General features: G+C 35.2%; 2 protein-coding genes across 2 annotated transcripts in view; one reads left to right on the forward strand and one right to left on the reverse strand.

Moving 5' to 3' along the window:
• Ano3 (anoctamin 3) overlaps nucleotides 1-21,163 on the forward strand; it is a 321,996-nt gene that overhangs the window by 244,400 nt on the left and 56,433 nt on the right. The window contains exon 15 of the mRNA XM_027422285.2: nucleotides 4,955-5,015. Within this exon, the coding sequence (XP_027278086.2) occupies nucleotides 4,955-5,015 (61 nt within the window). The remainder of the gene's footprint in view (nucleotides 1-4,954; nucleotides 5,016-21,163) is intronic.
• On the reverse strand, nucleotides 6,470-12,029 carry Muc15 (mucin 15, cell surface associated). The gene is made up of 3 exons (XM_027422286.2): nucleotides 11,342-12,029; nucleotides 9,249-9,398; nucleotides 6,470-6,630 (listed from the first exon to the last, which is right to left on the reverse strand). The coding sequence occupies exons 1-3, from the start codon at nucleotides 12,027-12,029 to the stop codon at nucleotides 6,470-6,472; spliced, it is 999 nt and encodes a 332-aa protein (XP_027278087.1).

Raw genomic sequence — 21,163 nt, forward strand, 5'->3', positions numbered from 1 at the left:
ATACTTCTAGCTACACAGAGGCAATGAAATGTCATTTCCCAAAGTCCCACACTGCTGTCTATCAGAATTACCTGAAGGACTATTAAACTAGAGAAGAGCAACCTCATTCCAGAGCCATTAAATAGGAATCTCTAGGTTAAACTCTAGGTGCCATCACATTCCAAAATTTCTAAATGTTCCTAGGTGAACACAGTGTTCATACAAATGTAAAGAACACCAGTTTTCACAGTTTTTATTTTCAAAAAGTTTTATTGGAAAATAATTAATATGTAGTAAGTTAGACTAGACCCATTTGAAAAGTAAAATCAGCAAATTTTGTTAATGCACATGTACCTGTGAAGCACATCATGACAGTGAAGATAATGAACATGTCTGTCACTTTCAAAAGTTTCTACACCCTCTTACACTCTCATCCTTCTCTGGCTCTCCCATGCATACCCCTTCTCCCCCCTCTGCTTAGGTAACCAATGGCAATGTGTCATTAACAATAAGTATGCTTGTTTCTTGACTCCTATGTGTATGGCATTAAATGGTATGAATTTTTGTGACTTCTCTTACACACTACAGTTTTGAAATTCATCTTACAATGGGGCATTTGTCAACAGAAAGTTCTCCTTGTTGCTGAATACTATTTCATTTTCTCTATATCAGTGTTTGTTATTTGCTTACATTATGCATTTCCCATTTTATTTGCAGCTTCTAAAAGTACTCATTTCCCAGTCTTAAGACTGACAATTGAGATTTTTCTTTGGTCAATATCTAGAAATAGAATAGTCGGTAGCTTTATTGTTAACTTCTGAATTAGTCCAGTTTATCTTACTGCAATCATTTGCCTGAGGCAAGTCACCTATATAAGAAAAGAGGTTTATTTTAGTTCATTATTAATAAGGTACCATATTCCAGGGTATCATCTAGTAAAGGTTTTCTTGCTGACAGAGCCCCAATGTAATGCAGAGGAAAGTCACAAGGTGAGGCATTCAGGGTGAGATTGTGTTTGGTTACTCTTATTTTCAAAAAATTAACAATTCTTTCATAAGAACTGGACTTCTCTGATGACTTGTATAATCCTAATCACTTCTCAAAGGCCCCAACTCTAAACATTACAGCCAGACTACATTTTCACCAGTTCCCTTAAAAGTAAGTAGCCAAAATATGTACATAATGACCTTTTGAAAAAACGGCTGAACAACCATTATCCAAATTGTTTAAACTATAGTATATACTATGCTTCTACTTCCATCAGCTGCTGGATGAAGGCTCTGGGATGGTATATAAGAGTTAGTCCTCAATCTCATTATCAGGGGAGGGCATTTAGGGTAGCCTCTCCACTGTTGCTTAGATGGTTAGTTGGTATCATCCTTGTAGATCTCTGTACATTTCCCTAGTGCCTGATTTCACTTTAAACCTGTACTGGCTCCCTCTTTGATGGTATATCTTATTTTGCTCTCCTCTATTCTTCCCTTACACAACCTTCCTGCTCCCTTATGTCCTCCTCACTCCTCCTCTTCTCCCCTTCTCATTTTCCTAGTTCCCTCTCCCCCCATGCTTCCAATTTGCTCAGGAGATCCTGTCCCTTTCCCTTTCTCCTGGGGACCATGTATGTCTCTTTTAGAGTCATCCTTGTTGCCTAGCTTCTCTGGTGGTATGGATTATAGGCTGGTAATCCTTTTCTCTACGTGTAAAATCCATTTGAGTGAATGCATACCATGTTTGCCTTTTGGGACTGGTTTACATTGCTCAGAATGGTTTCTTCTAGTTCCATCCATTTGCCTGCAAATTTCAAGATTCCATTGGAGTTTTCTTTTGTTGTTGTTTTGTTTTGTTTTACCTGATGAGTAGTACTACATTGTGTAATGGACATCCATTGTGAGATGTCCTTAAACAATATTAGGATTCATCAATTGCTAACCATGCTCAGCTTTCAAGGTGAAATCAGACATCAACCACCATGGAGAATTTGTATGGTTAGGCCAGTACAACGCCCCCTCACATTACCCTCTGTTCACCAACGATTTAAAAATTAAATGGTTGTTCATACATCTGTTTAGTCACCAAAGCAAGCTATTTTTTTTAATAAAACAAGTCATTGAAAATGTGTATTCTTAGGAAGAGCAAACATCCATTGTTTTTAGAAAAGTCTGAAGTATTTTTTGAAAATTTCATTCAATATTTTCTTTCTTTCTTTCTTCTTTTTCTTTTGGTTTTTCGAGACAGGTTTTCTCTGTGTAGCTTTGGAGCCTATCCTGGCACTCGCTCTGGAGACCAGGCTGGCCTCGAACTCACAGAGATCCGCCTGCCTCTACCTCTGCCTCCCAAGTGCTGGGATTAATCGATATTTTCTTTGAAGTAGTAAATGTTCTTTCCTGTTAGAAAGGTCAAAGCCCATATTTTTTCTTCCAATTACCTCAGATATAATCTTGAACTAACCACAGTGTGTTCAGTTTCCCTCTCTCTGTATTCCCCATTTTAACTCAATAGGTTTTCTGTCAGCATCATAAAGTAATTAGTAACTGGATTATAGACATAAGCTAATTGCTCATCTCTGTGATCTCCAATATCATGGTACCTTTAATGTGTAAACAAGTTGTAAATCTAACAAAATTATTTTGACATCATTACACTCTTGCACATTTTGAAGTCTTCCTTGGTTCTCATTTTAGTTTTAGTTCCTGTTACATGTATATAATCAACACTTAAAATATACATTATAAAAAAGTACCTGCACCCACATTAATTGACTATTATGTTTCTAAATTGATAATTACCAAGTTTGAGCTCAAACATGCCTAAAAGTTTATTAGTGAATTTTTAAAGAGATAATGGAAACCACTTTAAAAATGAACACTGCATAAACTATAAGCAATCGTATCCACGAAGCATGTGGGTTTTTTTTTTTGTTGTTGTTGTTGTTAACTATGGCCTTTTACTTCCAGTTTTATAAAAGCATGACTGTTTCTGAAGCAGGAGGAACCCTTATTTCTTGATGACCTTTAATCCTCATATGTAAAGTCTCTGTGGCACTCTGAGAGGCTGTTCCTGTACTGTTTGTTTAAAGAGGGAATCTGACAGCTATTCAGCTCAGGTCTCTCTGCTGGGTGCCCCTGGAAACAAAGAGGCTAGCTTTCCCCCACTGTATGTAATTTTATGAGCTCTGTGGGGGAATTTTTCTATGATACTTGTCTCTGCTATCCATAATGATTATTCTGGAAAGCAACACATAATATTTTTAGAAATCTCCAGCCTTAACTAAAATAAAATTTTAGAACCACAAAGAATGTTTTGTACTTATACCCAGTCCCCAAGGCTTCTCTTTGGTGTTTCTTTTCTGTGCTGTGCTTCAGGATAAGACCCTTTCCTGTGTATTCTAGACAAGCCTTATGTCACCAAGCTAAGCATCATTCATAATGTTTTTGAAAGGCTACAATTGAAATATACATCAGTATTATTGTAATGTCCTCATTAGGAACCCTCTTGACTACAGACTAAACAAGGGGATTACCATTCTATCCCAACTTCTCTTATAAGACTGTCATTTAATCCATAATTTGCTTTATCTTCTTTGGGAGATAATACTGTCATTTCCCTCTATACAATGGCTTTCCTTATTGGCAGTTTCATTTTCTGTGATTTTCTTTACCCCTGGAAACTGAACTTTGAAAATATGAAATAAAAATCCAGTATTAAATTATTCATAGGTTTTGGACTCCATCCCATTCTATTCTACCTGGCACATGAATCATCTCTTTGCATATCTTGTAGTATACACTACCCATCTGCTAGCTATACAGAAGCCCTTGGGTAAAAGAGCTATGTTTTTACTATCAGAGTGTCTGTGGTCAAGTAACTCTTGCAAGGTCGACTTGTGCAACCTCACAATGCCTCCTTCACTCGCCTCCCTTCATTTGAACATGTAGAAACCATCTCACATCAATCCTACAAGAAGAGTGAGGACAGTATTATTAAGACTTTTGTACATGTGAAGAAGTCCACATTCACAACTGATTTACTGTATATTGTAATATTTGCTCCATCCTATCTTTGGCTACTATTGTTAATCTCTTATTGTGACAGACTTATTTATGAAATTTTATCAAACAGGGTTTAGCACAATCTGAAGTTCTGAAGTATTCTGCAACGCATCCCGCATAGATATTCAGAGGACTGCTGTTATTCTGTGGTATTTATTTACATGTAAAATGTTTAACTTCACTAATTTTGGGAAATGTGTTATGCAAATTAAAATAAACACCAGCAAATTGTATTTCATTACATCTGAATTTTATTCAAATCAATCAGTCCTTGAAATTCTGAAAATTATATTCTATAACATTGAATAACTTTACATCCTTTATCAAGTTTTATATCAGGTAATAGCTAATTAAAAATGTGCTTGATGTTTATGAAAAAAAACTTCTTAAAACAACATAAGATGAAACTCTTTACATGAAGTAATTCACTACTGGACCCATGGCACATTTTGGAAGACATGAAAGGAGCAGTACCATGACAGCATTTAATTGAAGAAGTTTGGTCACTATCTCTTTTCTTTGTTTTATAACTTCCCCATTCTGGAAACTTTTGTTGACAGAAAGCAAAACTTATAATTCTTTAACTTACACCCTAACATTTTGCATTTCACAGTATTAATTGTTTGTCTATGGTGTAAAATGGCATTCTTGGGGATCTAGAAACATGTAAAAGCTAGAATGAAGTTGGGGTACAAAGGAATCAGGGGGAAGAGAGAAGAAAAATCTGTTGTTTTCTCATCTCTTCTCATGAAGAAATTACATAAACTATTGGAGGACAAATGAAGATCCCAGGTCAAAAGATTAATAGACTATACAATGCTGTGATAGAATCTGGGGAGAAATTACGCTACCTAATGCAAACAATATCTTCTAGTTTAGTATAATCATTAATTAGTATTATTAATGTTTCTATTTTTTCTATTAAGGTAACATATTTGTTTGATAATGGAGGAACAGTCTTCTTTGCTATTTTTATGGCAATATGGGGTAAGTATTTCCTTCTATTACTCATTTTTCAACTCTGACTTTCTAACTATATTTCTGTACTATATACACATGTGTACACTTAAGCATGCATGTGTGCGTACACACACACACACACACACACACACACACACACACACCACATGGAAGTGCCACTCACACCATGTATTGATTCAACAATGACATCTCTAAGATGGTACCTGTTTGTTTTCCCTCTTCATACATTTCCTCATTGGGGTTTAACTCTTATTTAATCCTTTAATCTCTGAGAGTTAGAGTATCAAACATGGGTATTGATCAAAAACAAACTAAAACCAAAATTAAGTCTCTTGTATTATTACTGGTACAAGCAAGGGCAATGAGTTTGCTTGATGATTTTACTTGGTTTTTTGTTTTGTTTTTCGTTTCTTCGTTTTTCCAGACAGGGTTTCTCTGTGTAGCTTTATAGACCAGGCTGGCCTTGAACTCACAGAAATCCACCTGCCTGTCTCCCAAATTCTGGGATTAAAGACTTGTACCACCCCTGTCCAGTTTACTTGTTTTACCCTGTGCTTCATACCTTTAGAGGGATGGACTGATTCATATATGATGGAACATAAATGTAATGTGATGCAAATTCTGTTTCCAGCCATCAAGTAAAAATCATACTAATTATGTATAAGTATATTCTTTAGCCTTTTCTTCATGTTTCTTGTTGAAATTCTAAGGCGTCTAATTAAACTGAAACCTGATGTTTACCTGATGTGCAAGTTGGAATTGCTGTAAGGACTTTGAGAACTTTTAGGGAGAGTATCATTTTCCTTGCTAGAGTCAGTTTTCTTGCTGGCCCTGATGAATGCACTCATTGTCAACTGTGTGTGCGCGCTCTTGTAGAAAACTGAAATGTATTACAATGTGACAAGGTTTTCATTATTATTGTCTTAATTTCTCAGGATCAAAACTCTACCATATCATATTGCTGGCTTTGAAATAAACAAACAAAAAATTACCATCCAAATTATTCCCCAAGAAAATGCTTGTTTTGTGATCCTGGATTACAGACAAGAGTAGTGAAGAGTTAACTCCAGTTTCTTGTTTAAACAGAAAATATTGAAAGAAAATATAGTTTTGGTCCCCAGATTTTGTGTGAAGAATGGTTATTATTAAGTTATCAGTCAGTGCTACCATGGTGATGTGTATTAATTTTGCCTTATTCCACAAAGGCTTCCCAGAGAAACAAACCAAAACACAAAGTATGATTATATAATGCACACTTCAGCCAGCTGAAGACTGTAAGGAAAGAGAGCTTTTAGGTGATGGATCTGCTCTGTTTCTGCTGCACAGACAGCTCTTGCTTTTTCAGCTCTCCCTGTGCAGGGGCATAGCAATGATCTCCAAGAACCTCTTGAAAGGTAAATTTACTAAAAGGTCAAGATGGGGATGAACTCTTGCCTTCTGCAGCCATTCTTCTCCTAGTTTTATATTGAGGTTCGAAGTGGAGGTATATCATCCATGGGAATGCCATCATGCACACTTTCTCCACCTTCTGGCATGGATGAATCACTCACAGCTGAGTTGTAATAACTAGAATTTCCAAAATTGACATCATAAGGTTCTGGTGCATTGTCTAATCGCAGAACTGAAAAAAAAATAGCAAAATCAACAGAATACTTTATGTCGATAGTCTCAATGATGAGTGCTCAGCCACCTGATTACATTATCAGACTGTAGGAAGTGTTCTAGGTGATGAACAGATACATCTTCTATGTGGACTTCTCAGTCATTACTTTTGCATGCCACATTAATTTCTTTGAATAAGAGAACAGTGGCATTTCTAAAATTCAAAATTGGACACAAAATTAAGAAAATAAGAAAGGCATATCAACAAAGCACACCAATACCTTATACATGAAAATATAAATATACCTAAATGACTTTAATTTTGTGGTTTCAATCTATGGTACAAAAATGATTTTTAAGTAAGGACGTTTAATAAAACATCATTATTTGCTGATTATCATAATACCTTGATAGTCAACCCTGTGAAAGGGAGAAAGAAATTTATGAAAGTATGCTTCCTTCTGATCTGATAGATCCAAGTATCACTCAAGACACTCTGATAGATGAATCAGGAAATTTTTGTTTCATTTATAGCAAAGTGAAATATCTTCTTAATGAGCTTGAGTACACTTTCCAGAGAAAACATGTTACGTACTGGGCATCTTCAAGTGCTACAAGCAGGGACTAATTACTAATTAGATTAATGATCTAATTATTCCTATAAGTATTATGTTGCCTGACTATTCATTAAGCCATCTGCTTACAAACTAGCCTCCTGGGAACTCCTAAACTGTATGGAGAAGATCAAAAAACAGGTCTCTTGGTTGACTTGCTGCTCCTCTAGGCATCAGTCACAACTACTTAGAATGTAAAACCTGACAGAATAAAAATTTTATATTATGTACACAAGACAGGATTCCTATTAAAAAACACATGTAGTTTGAAACTTAAAAGTCCTCTCCTGAACTTTGAGACATGTCACTTTCTTATATGGATTAGTAGAAACCCACAAACAGAATTCTCCTCAATTTTCAGTTAATGGATTTGATTTTTAATGTCTGTAATATATCAATGATGAACTGAACTCAGGAGAATTCAAGGAGACTTCACCAGTGGACTCATTTTAAAGTCAGGTAACTATTTGCAATAGGGGCAGAAATCCTTGTATATACAAGAAAACAGACCTTCTCTTAAAGCATGAGAGTCAAAGGTCTGTAGTGATTTCATTTATCTTTTGTTTAAATAATATATATCAAACACTCTGTTTTATTTAGTATATCTCTTTATATTAATTACAGATATTATTGCTGCCTTTAAATCTCGTGTACATGTGTTCATGCATGTGTGTGTGTGTGTGTGTGTGTGTGTGTGTGTGTGTGTGTGTGTTGTGCTTATTCATGTTCACATGTGTACATGTATGCATGTTGAGACTGGAAGCAGATGTCAGGAATTTCCTCAAAGGATCTGCACCTCATACATGGAGACATGGTCTCTCAGCTGAATGCAGATCTTCTCAGTAAGACTAGGCTCATTAGTCACCTTGTTAAGGAAATCCCATCTCTACCTTATAAGTGCTGAAACTGCAGGCTCACTTATCAAAAGTTTCCATGGGTTCTAAAGATCTGAACTCTGGTTGTTATGCTTAGGCAGCAAATATTTCAACCATCAAATTATATATAGAGCCTGGTTGGCTTTAAAAAACATTACAAGGGTGGGAAAGCTCTTAATTAACATACAATGTCTTTATTTCTGTACATATTAATCTTTCATATACTGTGTTTCAGAGACACATTTCTCTTTTCTGCTTTTTCTATTAATTATTATTATTATTATTATTTGAGAGCAGAACTTATTAAGTGATAATAATAAAATATAATATAATAAGATAAAATAAAGACTAACATGTTGTTATTAGACAAAACAAACAGAAAGAAAAGAGCCCAAGATAAGGCATAATAACAAGAGACCTACTCATTCTCACACTCAGGAATCTCATAAAAACACTAAACTGGAAGCCATAAAATGTACACAGGGCCTAGTGCAGACACATGCAGACCCCATGCATGCTGCCCCAGTCTCTGTGAGTTCATATGAGTTCTGATCATGTTGATATAGAGGGCATAGTTTGGGGGTCTCTATCCTCTCTGACTCTTACTTCCCATGACTTCTTCCATGGGGCTCCCTTAGCCTTGAGGGGAAGGGTTTGATAGAGACATCCCACTATGGCTGAGTGTTCCAAAATGTCTCATTGTCTGCACAATGTCTGCCTATGGGTCTCTATTTATTCCCATATGCCGCAAGAGGATTCTTTTCTGATGATGGTTGATCAAGGAACTTATAATTGTTTTTCAGTATACCTCACTGGGGATGATTTTTTTTTCTAGTTCCATTTACATGCAAATTTTTAGAATTTCATATCACAGTCTTCAGTAATACGTTTGGATTCTGGAAACACTATTTAAAACCAGTTTTGATACAATGAGCAAAAAATCCAAGTGTTTTTTAAATGTTACAAAAAGATAATGACAATTATTATTATGTTTATTATTACTAATTATTGGGATTTTGGTGAAGGAGATGGTTCCAAATGAACCTTGTTTGTCTCTGTCATACAACTCCCTGACTTCTTCATAGGTAGTGCATTGTCACGTAACTAAAACCACTTTGCACGAGTGATGGTCTGAAAATAGTTTTTACCTGGTTCATTTCTGTCATCATAAAGTCGCCGATGGGAAAATGAATCGGTTTTCCGTTGTCCACACAATAAATAGCCAACAAGACTAAACAAGGAAGCACCCAGAATTCCCCCTAAAATGGCTCCAAATATTATTCCTGTATTCTTGTTCCCTGAAAAAAAGAAAAGTTACAGTTCAGAAATAGAAAAATAATTATTCAGCAAGCAAAAATACAGATGCAGAGATAATAGATAAAGATTTGATATATCGTAACAATTAGATAATGGTGACAGTGTGTCTCTGTGTGTGTACTTTAATGTGCACTTAGTGTTTTTGATATAGTGGCAAAAATAATTCATTATAAATCTTACATCTACATTTTTACTTTCTTTGAGATACTTCCAAGTTTGTGATTTATAATCATCTTATTACTTATTATCACAATGCTGAAATACCGTATTTCAAAGATCTAATTTCAGTAATTATTATTGTATTAATTAAGCTTTTTATAAACCCTAAATCTATGAGGAAATTTATACTTCAAATCAACTTTAACTTTGTATAATCAGTTTATATATGTATGAATATATGTATAAATATATACATGTGTATATACACACATATATGTGTTATGCACATATGTATATGTGTATATATGTATGTGTGTGTATATATATACGTAAACATATCAAACAATGTGTGAATAATAGAAAACACATCCACAAAATTCCAAATAAATGATAGTAAAAGGAAAAGCAATCTACCTTGGTATAAAATATTTACAAACCAGGCAAATAAAACAAGCAAAATACAAAAGCAAGATGTTTGCAATGCCTGCTTATACCTCAGCTCAGGTATCAAGAAACTAAAATTGTACTGTATTTTATCCTTTAGTAGAATAACTGAATTGAAAATTAAGTAGCTATTAAAGTACTACTGCCCTCTAGTCTCTAGTTACCAAATGCACTTCTAGATACCAAATGAGGCTATTCTTAGGTTACATACTCAATTCTGCTCCTAAGAAAATTAACTCATTTGGAATACAAAATTAGATTGTTTCTATAAAAAAAGAAGCAAATTTAACAATTCTGATAAAAGAGCTGTGTTATGGGTCAGTATTCAGTATTCACAATACATACTGACTGAGTTTAGACAGATAAAGAAAATTTAAAAATCTCTTTAATGGATTCAAGAGTGTCCATGAATGATAGGATATGATAAAGTTATAACATGAAACATTATAAAATTAAAAATGAAAGCATATGTATACACATTATATATATTGCTATCATGTTTTTATTAAAATCCTAGATTTTAGAAGTTAAAACATTTCTCATATGCATACAACAGCTTAGAAATGCCAATCCAATTATGTGTTTATAAATTATAATGAATTTAGCATCTAAGAAAGTCCATCAGAAGGTATCTAGTTAATTTAAAGAAAAGAAGTTCTTACTAAATTGTAACATCACTTCAGGAATCCAAGCATACAGCTAGCCCTGGAGGAAATTAGGTATAATGAATTCATTATACATTCTCTAACATCTTTCCTACTTTATGTTTTTAAATTTGGCACAGTCTCTAAGGGAATCATATAAATATCTATGTAGCAGTGTTGTGGTTCAAAAGATTATATTTATGTGATTCTTATTAGATGTTAAACTAAAAGATAAGGATGTTTTCCTTGTGGTAAGCTTGTCTAAGTAATTCTTGGAATGTCACTATTCTGTTATTGTCCTGTAGTCACCGTGTGGAGTCAGCTAATCTATAGAATCACTCATTTTGTTCAGTGTTTCAAAGCTCACATGCATATATTTTAAAGCTCATGTGTAGAATATTCCTGAAAGCACCTGAAGTTCAGATTGTCTCCAAAGAGTAATGGAAATTGTTACCTGATGCCTCAGGTAGCATTTTCTCTTACCATCATCACCTTTGTTCCACTCTTTCTTCATGCTCCCACCTGCTAATGACTATCATGTCCTAGAACCTCTTCATAACAGCTGCTGTTTCCTCCCCACATCACTGTAATTGCCTGCATTTCCCTAGAATGGCACTCTAGACTTCTCTAGAAATTCAGCCTTACATACCTAAAAAATTAAATATATTTTTATGTACCTTTTTGGGGGTCTGATGAATCCGAAAAAAGTTTTGAATTATTGGTGGATTTTAAGGTAGTCTGTAAAGTTGTTTTTTCTTGATATGGTGTAAAACCAGCGAAGTCATCATTGTTTGTGGCAAGCCATCCAGTAGGTTCAATTGTCAAAGGGGTTATAGGTGTAGTCATTGGAGGCAGAGGGAGGAGGCTGACTGTACTGGAAATATTGTCAGGAGTTTTCATGGTTTCATTGTCCAGAGACCAAGTAAATGTCTCTGATGTTGTGGGATGTATAGGATTGGAATGTTCTGAGACCTGTAAAGGATTCACATCTGCTGTAGATGAGTTCAAAGGCGACTTGGAAACAAAGTGGTGAGCCAAGGGAGGGGCAGAATAAGCGGAGGTGGGTCTTGGAAGCATAGTAGAGCTAGCTGCTTTCCAATTACTTGTGGAATTTATTGGTTCATAGGTTCTTGTTAGATCCAAAAGAGAGGTATTTGTCAGCATGGGTTTGGAGATGTTACTACTTTCATTTCCCAAAGTTAAATTTGTGCTCCTTTTCAAAGGAATGGATTTGTTTCCCATTGTTTTCAAATCTTCTATGGTATACTCTGTTGCTTTTCTTCCTGGATTTTGTTTCTCAGGTCTCCCAAATGGTAACAAAATTAACAGACTTGAAATAAATGCAATTTTGGTAAAGGTCAACATGATAGCCTTCTTTGGTATTGGTTTTAGTATGAGAAATCTGAAAGAAAGTAACAGTCATTTGAATTATTAAGCACATTTTGAGTTATTCTATGGATCTTCATTACTAAACAGAAAAAATACAGAGACATAATATTGAGATGGCAATATATTTCTTATTATAAAATGTTTGTTTTGAATGGCTTATGGATTTAAACTAGTGCCATTAAATTCTATTTTCTGTATAATCCTTCCTTGTAAGAAAATGCAAGGGAACAACCTTGTCAAGTTAGATACTACTATTTCAAAGATCACTGAGCTTGAAACAACAAGAAAATATTTTTATTAATATATGTTCTTATATATAGGCTGCTAAGTAACTATTTAAATGTTGTAAATATAAGACAAACAGAACTGTATGCTTCAAACTATTTAAGAAAACGCGGTCTTTGTGGAGATGTTATTTTGAATTCTGACTGTGAAAATGACTCCACTGATCAGACACTAAATGTCCCATTCTCAGATCTAGGAAGGAAGTTTTCCACTCTCTTGAGTACATTTTATTCAGATTTAATTTTAATTCATTGAAGTTGAAATAGTGGCTGTGCTATAATCAATAAAGAATATGGTTGAGGGTATGTGATGTAAAATACCTAAGTATTTTACCTAGGTAGATTATGGCACTATTAGGCAATAAAACCATGATGGGAACCTCACTAACCCAAGCACACCATTCCGCTTAATATGGAAGTTCCCTAACACTGAAGTAAGTGATAAGGGTTTTCCCCTGTAGCAGGTTTATATTAAAATTCTGGTTTCTGTCATAAATAACCTATAGAAATGTCATCATTTATAAGTTAATATATTATTGTAAAGGTAACTAAACATTTTACAGTATTGTTTTGAAACTAAATCAAATAGTATATGAAAAGACCTTCAGAACAGTATTTGGCCTAAAGTAAGCACTTAATATACCAACCTCTATTTGGTGCCCAACAAACGTCACAATATATTTGCAACAGTTCTCAACCCTTTGGGTCACAACTCCTTTGGAGATCAAATGTCCCTGTCTTGAGGGTAACCTAATGCCATCCAAAAACACAGATATTTACATTACATTTCATAACAGTAGTAAAGTTAAAGTTATGAAGTAGCAACAAAAATAACTTCTTGGGTGGGGGTACCCACAATATGAGGAATTGTATTAAATGGTCTCAGCATTAAGGATATTGACAACCACTGCTATAGTGTCTTAGGAAATTCAAAGTTTACAATATCATTGCACTGGATACAGCGATATCTTAAAATAAGAATAGCTTGTGTTAGTTCTTCATGAGACTCAGTGTGGCCAGTAATAGAAATTACTAAACAGAAGAGGCAAACAAAATGCTAAAATCATAAAGTATGTTTGGCTGAATTTTCATATTTAAAAAATGTTAGCCTGGAGCTGAGAACATTGCTTGGTTGCTAGAGTGCTTTCCTAGCATGCAAAAAAGCCTACATTCTGTCCAGCATTGCACAAACCTGCCAAGCTGGGACATGCTTGTATTCCCACCTGTATGGAGGAATGTGGAGGAAGGACAGGATCAGAGACACAAGGTAATTCTCAACTACATAGTTCGAGGCCAGCATAGACTATATGAGACTCCAAGTCAAGGAATCTCTTCAAACAATAAAGTCTGAGAACTGATTCGATGCCCTTCAATTGGATTCTACTTTTCCTAATTTGACTTAGGAAAATGGAAAAATTTCAATGGCTAAATTTTATGTTCTATGTTGCCTGTAAGTTTTTAAAGATTTATTTTTATTTTATGTGCATGAGGATTTCCCTGAATGCATGTATGTGTAGCAAAAGCATGTTAGGCACCCATGGATGTCAAAAGAGGGCATCAGGTATGATGGCAGAATTACAGACAGTTGTGAGTTGCCAAGTGGGTTCTGAGAATCAAAACCAGATTCACTGGAAGAGCAGATAGTGATCTTAACCACTGAGCCATCTCTTTAGCCCCTTGCCTGAAGTTCTTCAAGGACTTTCCCTGAATTTTCACTAGCAATATTGCTGATTTTTTAAATAGGCTTTAGAGAGCCTCCACACCCCTCTGATTACAATTTGGTTGTATTTACTAACTAGCCTTCCACTCAATGATCTGTTGCAAGTTAAAAAGCATCTTCATTATATTGTGATATACTGTCTCTAGCAAAAGCTTTTAAAAATCAGCCTGAAGGTTTTGCATTCCAAAGATTTCACTGGGGTATAACTTCTTCTATCCTTGTTCTAATCACTGAAGAAAAGTCTTCTTAAAATATAAAGCAGGTAGGCATGCAGGAATATTCATAGACACATTACTTATGATTGTCTGGCTGAAATCCACCAGTAACAGATTGAACAACAAATCCTGGCCTATTCATATGATGAAAATTAGCATCTTACAGATTTATGCAACAGTATGGGTGATTATTATCAACATAACACAAAGCCTAAAAATCCAGGCATATTGTGTAAACCCACATATATAAAGTTCAAAACTGTCACAACTCTCTTTTAAAAGACAAGAGATTGTGGATGGACACATGTGGGAAGAGGGTACTGTTCACTGAAAGGGTTCTTGTGTGCTCCTCTTACTCCAGATAGGAACTACAGAACTATTTACATTTGTGGTAATTCCATTTCCTTATATTTTATTTCCTTTTGTGGTGATAATCAATATAAGTGGTGTAAGTCCTAAAATTATTAGCATAATCAAAAATTGTTATTAGTTATACAATTCTTATATTAGCAATCAGGCAGAACAAGATTTGTAACTATAAACAAGTTGTAACTACAAATAATTAAGTCGAGGAATAAATGAAGTGTTCAAGGCCTCACATTAGTGAATAAATTTAGGGATAGAATAAGTCTTGGCATACTTGAGTTAACGTTAATGTGTGGGGTTGTCACTCAATAACTGGAGGGAACTGGATTCAGAGTCTCCCAAGAGCATGAAAATCTGCACCTGGTAAAACCTTTTATGTAGTGTGTCTTAAGTACTGGCATATTACCTAGTTCTGACCTCCTATGTTATACTTCAAGTGCTTCTAAAATACTTAGAATACCTGACAAAATGTAAATGATAGATAGTGGAAATGCTAACCAGTTTAAGAAACAATGACATGAAAATATCTGCCCGTTTTCAGTGCAAGCCTTTCTTCTGAAATGTTTCAATTTGCCTTTGGTTAAATTCATGGACACACAGTCCGTGAATATGCAGGGTCAACCATACTCAATAGACCATTACATACAACTCAATGCATTATGTCTGTATAGACATTCCCACCATCATTTTAAACACAGCTTCTAATTGAAGAGTTTAAAGCCTCTAAAAAAAACTGCAAATACAGGTCTATCTATCTATCTATGCTTCCCAATCATGATGAGTATACTTTTATTTTAACATAAAAAATATCGCCAACAACTTGATGTACAATTTCTTGTATGATCCACATGAATAAAACATAAGTTCATTTTCCCTAGACCTATAGCTGGTCAATATTCCATTTAGTGAATGCCTTGTGTGGTAGGTACTTTTAAAATACACTTTAGCTTGGTGTGGCTACATGTACATTTCAGAGGTGTTTTTCTACAGTGAAATCTGTGCAGATCACAGCATCCATAGTTGTCTTTCTTTTCATCTGCTGCCTATGCTCTACTTTAGGCATTGTACTTGTTCACTCTTTTTATCATTATTATGCCACTCGGTTTACATTTTCTTTATTTAGGCATTTTCCTTACTTTCTTCTCTTGAAAAATATGATCACTAAAGGTAGGGTAAAAGCCCTTAGTTGTTCTAATTTTCTTTCAGTTTTGCATGAGCAACGTAGCCTGGAGCTTTCACTCCCTTCCTGTAACAGGAATCCTCATATCACCAGCCAACAAAGTGAGCTTTATTGTGCCAGTTTCACCTGGCCTGTAACATTGAACCACCCAGGGCATCTCTCATTCCTTCACCTCACTTTTAGTGTAACCTGAAAACCTTGGGTATCAATACCCCAAATAAGCCAAAGCACTGTTACTACCTATAACTTATCTCCTGGGAAAAGGTTTAAAATGAAGGAAGAGAGGGACAGATATTATGTCTAAACACAAGGTAAAGTTAATTGAGAAATGAATACAGCTGTGACCATGACATTGCAAAGACTAATTTAGTCCTATAAGTCCCGCATTTGTGTCAGGAGATAAATTTGCTTCTTCTCCCTGGCTTACCCTAGGGTAACCACATAACATGCTTTAGATACTTCTCATCTGAAATGAATAGAAGAAAACCCAAATCTAAACCATCCAGAGTTCAGAACATTAGCTGTGACCATTTGTAGAAGCAAGGACATTGTGAGGCAGGTTAAGTTGAATTAAACAATGTATAATGTGAGGACAATATAAAACCTACAGACGACAGTGGGTCAAGTTTCTATTTTTCCCCTTACATTTTTTTCTTTGAACCTCTCCCCATTTACAGGTTACAAACATTTAAATGATGTGGTACATTCATGTAACATATTAAGTTGAAATTAATTATGCTGGGTTATGAACATCATGCTTGAGTTTGCCTAAGCTCATCTACCAGTCAGATACCCTGTGGAGTGGGAAGAAAGTGATAAATTGAAAGATGAAGTGTTCAGAGAGAAAGAAAAAAATCAGAATAATTAAGTATCATATCCTCCCCTGTGTTTTTGCCTCTTCTTGTACCAGGAGGCATAACATCTTAAGAAATTTAGGAAGTGTAACAGAAACAGATGTGTAATCATCATAAACTTTAAAAACTAAGGATAGACTTGTCATATGTGGAACAGAAAGAGAACAGGATTCTGAGCTAATCAGTGTACCTTAAGTACAGATTCTAAATGTCTAGAAATTAAATTTTTACTGTTCTTTCTATTTAACAACACTTGAAATGTCATTTGAAAAGAGTAAATTTCAATTTTTAAACAATTCTTCTACAGAGAGAATGAGTAGTACCTATTCCCTTTAGTGTTAGCAGTGAAAGATGCCTTCCTATTACTACATCTCCATGGAGAGGTTGGAAACCCCTGGAGAGAAGACAGTATCCATGGAGGAAAATCCTTCTGATATGCTTAATTTTGATTCCTTTTTATTGTACAATGTCATTATTCTGCCAAATCTCTCCTTCATAACTGAGTTATACTATTTATACTTTCACAATAAGGAGGTACCCTGACTCCGTCTGAGAATGTATGATATTTATTCTCAACTCAATAAGGAGAGAAGTTTTATATAATAGCATCAGTTCAGGTATTTGGAAGATCCCATATAATGCTGTGTCTCTGTGGTGAACACCTGAGGGGTACAGACCACCCCACTTTGCTTTGGTTGTTTCTTGTTATAGACCTTAACTTCCAATGGAGATGGGTTTGTTTATTTGTTTAGTTTTGTCAGGAATAGTTAGTCAGCCATGTAGCTAATATTCCAGGCAGAACTTGAGTACTTCTGTGTTATTCTAAGTAGCTTTAGCAATTTGGGCTAGCATTAAGTAGTTATCTAGAGCCACATAAATAAGAACATAGGGAATTTATGTTCTAAAACTCATTCTATCAAGGATTGGAAGCATGAGAAGTCAGAAAATCTACTTGAACATGAGAACTTTCATTATAATTATTGTTTCACTTTTATTTGAGAAAGAAAGAAAAGAGAATGAATGAATGAATGAATGATTTTTTTCTTAGAAGAAATTCCCCAAGATTTTGCTATCACTCTATTAAAAGACTCACATATATATATATATATATATATATATATATATATATATATATATATATGGCATCCTGCCTGATAACTTGGGAGTCCAGTCATGAATTTCACAACTGTGAAAAAAATAGATGATGACTACAAAGCTTAGAAAGAATTTGTCTCCAAAAGACATGTTCTGGATCCAAATTCTGAAGCATGGCGGGGGGGGGGGGGTTAGACTTCTATTACTTTTCACTGTCTTTAGGAACAGCTTCTACGGATCAAAGAGAAAGTAGGTCAACAGGAAATCATCCTTTCAGAGACGGTCTCAAAAGGCCTCAAGCTGAAAATGACATTCACAAACCCTATCTAAATCCCCATTCCACAGGAGGTCTTCTATGAGTGATTTAGCCTTCTGAAATATCTGGGAATGCCAGACATGTGTACTTAGCATGCTAGATAACAAAATGAAATGTACAGTTTTCAACTTTTAGTTAAGAACACCATTGAGAAAGATGAATAGAAACTTGTAATTTATGGCATATAAAGATAATTTTTCAAAAAACTAAAACATTATTATACTTAAAAAAACTTTAACCCTAAATACATATTTTAAAGCTATTCAATATGTTTTCCTGCCATCAGTTCCACTTTAAACATTTTGATAGCTTGCTAAGACTTGACCAAACCCTGTATTTGAGACACACATTTAAAATAATATTTTCACTGAATTCCTGTGCTGGTTTAGTCGGTTAGCAACTAACTTCCTAAAGTTAGCTCATTTAATAGTGCAAATGTCCACTTAGAAGGTAATTCACTAAAGAAGCAATGACCAGTTTATACCAGTCTCTGTAGCTACTTGCTTGATTGTTCTGTCAAAGGTTGAGGCCACTGTGATTCTCTTTGATAAAGGAAAGAAAGGGAGAGAAAGACAGAAACGGAGAAAGGGGGAGGGAAGGAGGGAGGGAGGGAGAAAATGAATCCCAAGAAGCACACACTTACCTTCAGAAGTAACAGGTGTTTATAAAATATCAAGTTGGTCTAGCTGGAATGAATCCTCAGCGCATGAAAAAGCAGGTGGGTTAAGTGTGACAGTGTGGCATTGAGCAGGACACAGGCAGATGCTAGAGAAACAAAATTAGGTGGGGCTAGCTGCCTGGTTTGCTGGCAGGCAGTATCTTGCTTGTGTAATAGAGCAGCCAAGAACCTGACTGACCTGCCTCTCTGCTCTAAGCAATAGGATATCACCTCACTGAGGTCTGAAAAAAAAAGTCCAACCCTGTAGTTTTCATAGGTTGCTTCGTCAGATTTTGAGATAGGCTCGTTCTCTGCAGCCAAAGCAAAAAGGGAATTACTTACTTCTTGAGGGGGGAAGTGGGTTGGTGGCATCCTCTGGTGTATTAAGAACTCTAGAAACATGCTGGCTACCTTTTGCAGGTAAGAAAACCTGAGTGAGTCATGCTCCACACCTACTTTGGTATGCTAACCCAAAATTATTTCACCTCACAAAACAAATCCTTCAGTCCTTCTCTGCAGTGGCCCTTTGTGACCTTAGAGCTGAATGTGAAAAATTCATAGGGATCAGTAGTAAGGGACTTACCTGAGGTACACTGAATTTGGTATTATAGAAACTCACACACAAAGTCAAGGAATGTTTACTGGGGTCCTTGAGAATGCTGTAGAAGGTTACTTTAGAAATAACCTTCAGTACTAAATTTGGGTTCTTGTTGATTTTCTAGATGTTAGAGAGTCATTGGGACTTGTGTGAGAATGACCCAGGAGCCTTTTTAATCAAGCAGTTTCCACCTTGTTGTTCTATTTGCTTTTACTATCAAGTTAGAAGCTAGATGAATTCTAGAATGCCTGGGTCATACTTACATACTTGAGCTAATAACAAATTTTCTTGCTTCCTTTTGTCTCCTTCCATGTCTTATCAAAGGGAAAAATGTAAAAGTAGAATACCCTTCACTTCAATATTTTGGGACTGGTATTAATCTATCTTGATCAATAGACACAAGGCTTATGCTTTGTTTCTGTTGTACAAACAGTTGGATTTTCGACTGATGAAGGAGTAAATGAAACTTCAGCTAAAATTCACATTCTAAGGGTTTGAGATGAATGTATGGAATCTGCTAAGTTAATTGGTTTCAGGAAAGAATGAGGTAATGCTATAGTTTTAAATCTTCTGCACCCCAAAGGCACAGGTTGATTAGAAATTAAACTCCTAAAAATGTACTCACTCCAAAGATATTTAAGCTGTGTCTACATTGGCATGAAGAAAAACAAGTTAAACTCATTCAAACAACTGGTTGCTGAGCAATGGCTGAACAGAGTTCAATTGGTTATCTTCCGATTATCATGTTGCCAGGAAAAGAATTTACTGAGGATGGGAATATTCTCTGTCTGAACTTGGGGAACTGAGTATGAACAAACCGCACTGGGTATACAGTATTTCTAGACATTCACCTAGGTGTGTGCATGAATATCATTACCCCTTTCTGACTTCACAGTAGTAATTATATAGCTGGTGACAGGCAGGAATGTTGCAAAGCACTTGTGCTCCAACTTTCTCTTTTTGTTGCCCTGGGTGTCAAAGCTGTTCTGACTCTTTCCTGAAGATGTTAGCTGAGAGCTCAGAATGTTTATCATCAATGTCTTCCTACAACCATGGCCATCTGATTAGAATAAATAGTAAGGACAAGTCCTACTTCAGCATCCATCATGAGAACACCTAGAAATAACCCAAATACTAAAAAGCATATATTAATTGAATGTTTCAGTTGTTCTTAAGGTTATTTGGTTGTAACCAGGAACTTTTGATTCACATGAAACTGTATGTGAATCCCTTAAGGCCAACAGTCAGATGGACAGACAGACAAACAGACAGACAGAAATATAGATAGATGATAGATAGATGGATAGATAGATAGATAGATAGATAGATAGATAGACATATAGATAGATTTCTCCAAAAAAATTCTCACTGAGGTACAGTTCCAAGTATATATGACTTTCTGAGAAAGGCTAGTTTCTCCTGAGAATCTCAACCAAAGAGCAATTACTGACAATTTAACCAACCAGACCAGATGATACATTTTGCAGTGTTTATATACATTATGTACATACCTATTATGATACTTTCCAACCAGGAATTTAAATTGTTTTATTATTCATTAGTTAAGACTTATAATTCACACTAGGAAGAAATACTTCTTGATCTTAAAGTCAAATTTAATATAAACATATATTCCTATAGATTATGGGTCTGAAATCAAATCCTTGTAGATTATAACCACACTTAAGACGGTTCTAGAAGAAAACAACCTTTTAGAGCCACACGCATATGCAATAACATCCTTGCATGCATACATACATAATTATGCTAAGGAAAATTTTGAAGTTGATAAGCCACTATAACTAACTTTCAGTGATAGATTCT

Source organism: Cricetulus griseus, chromosome 6 (assembly GCF_003668045.3).
Source record: "Cricetulus griseus strain 17A/GY chromosome 6, alternate assembly CriGri-PICRH-1.0, whole genome shotgun sequence".
Classification (NCBI taxonomy): Eukaryota; Metazoa; Chordata; class Mammalia; order Rodentia; family Cricetidae; genus Cricetulus; species Cricetulus griseus.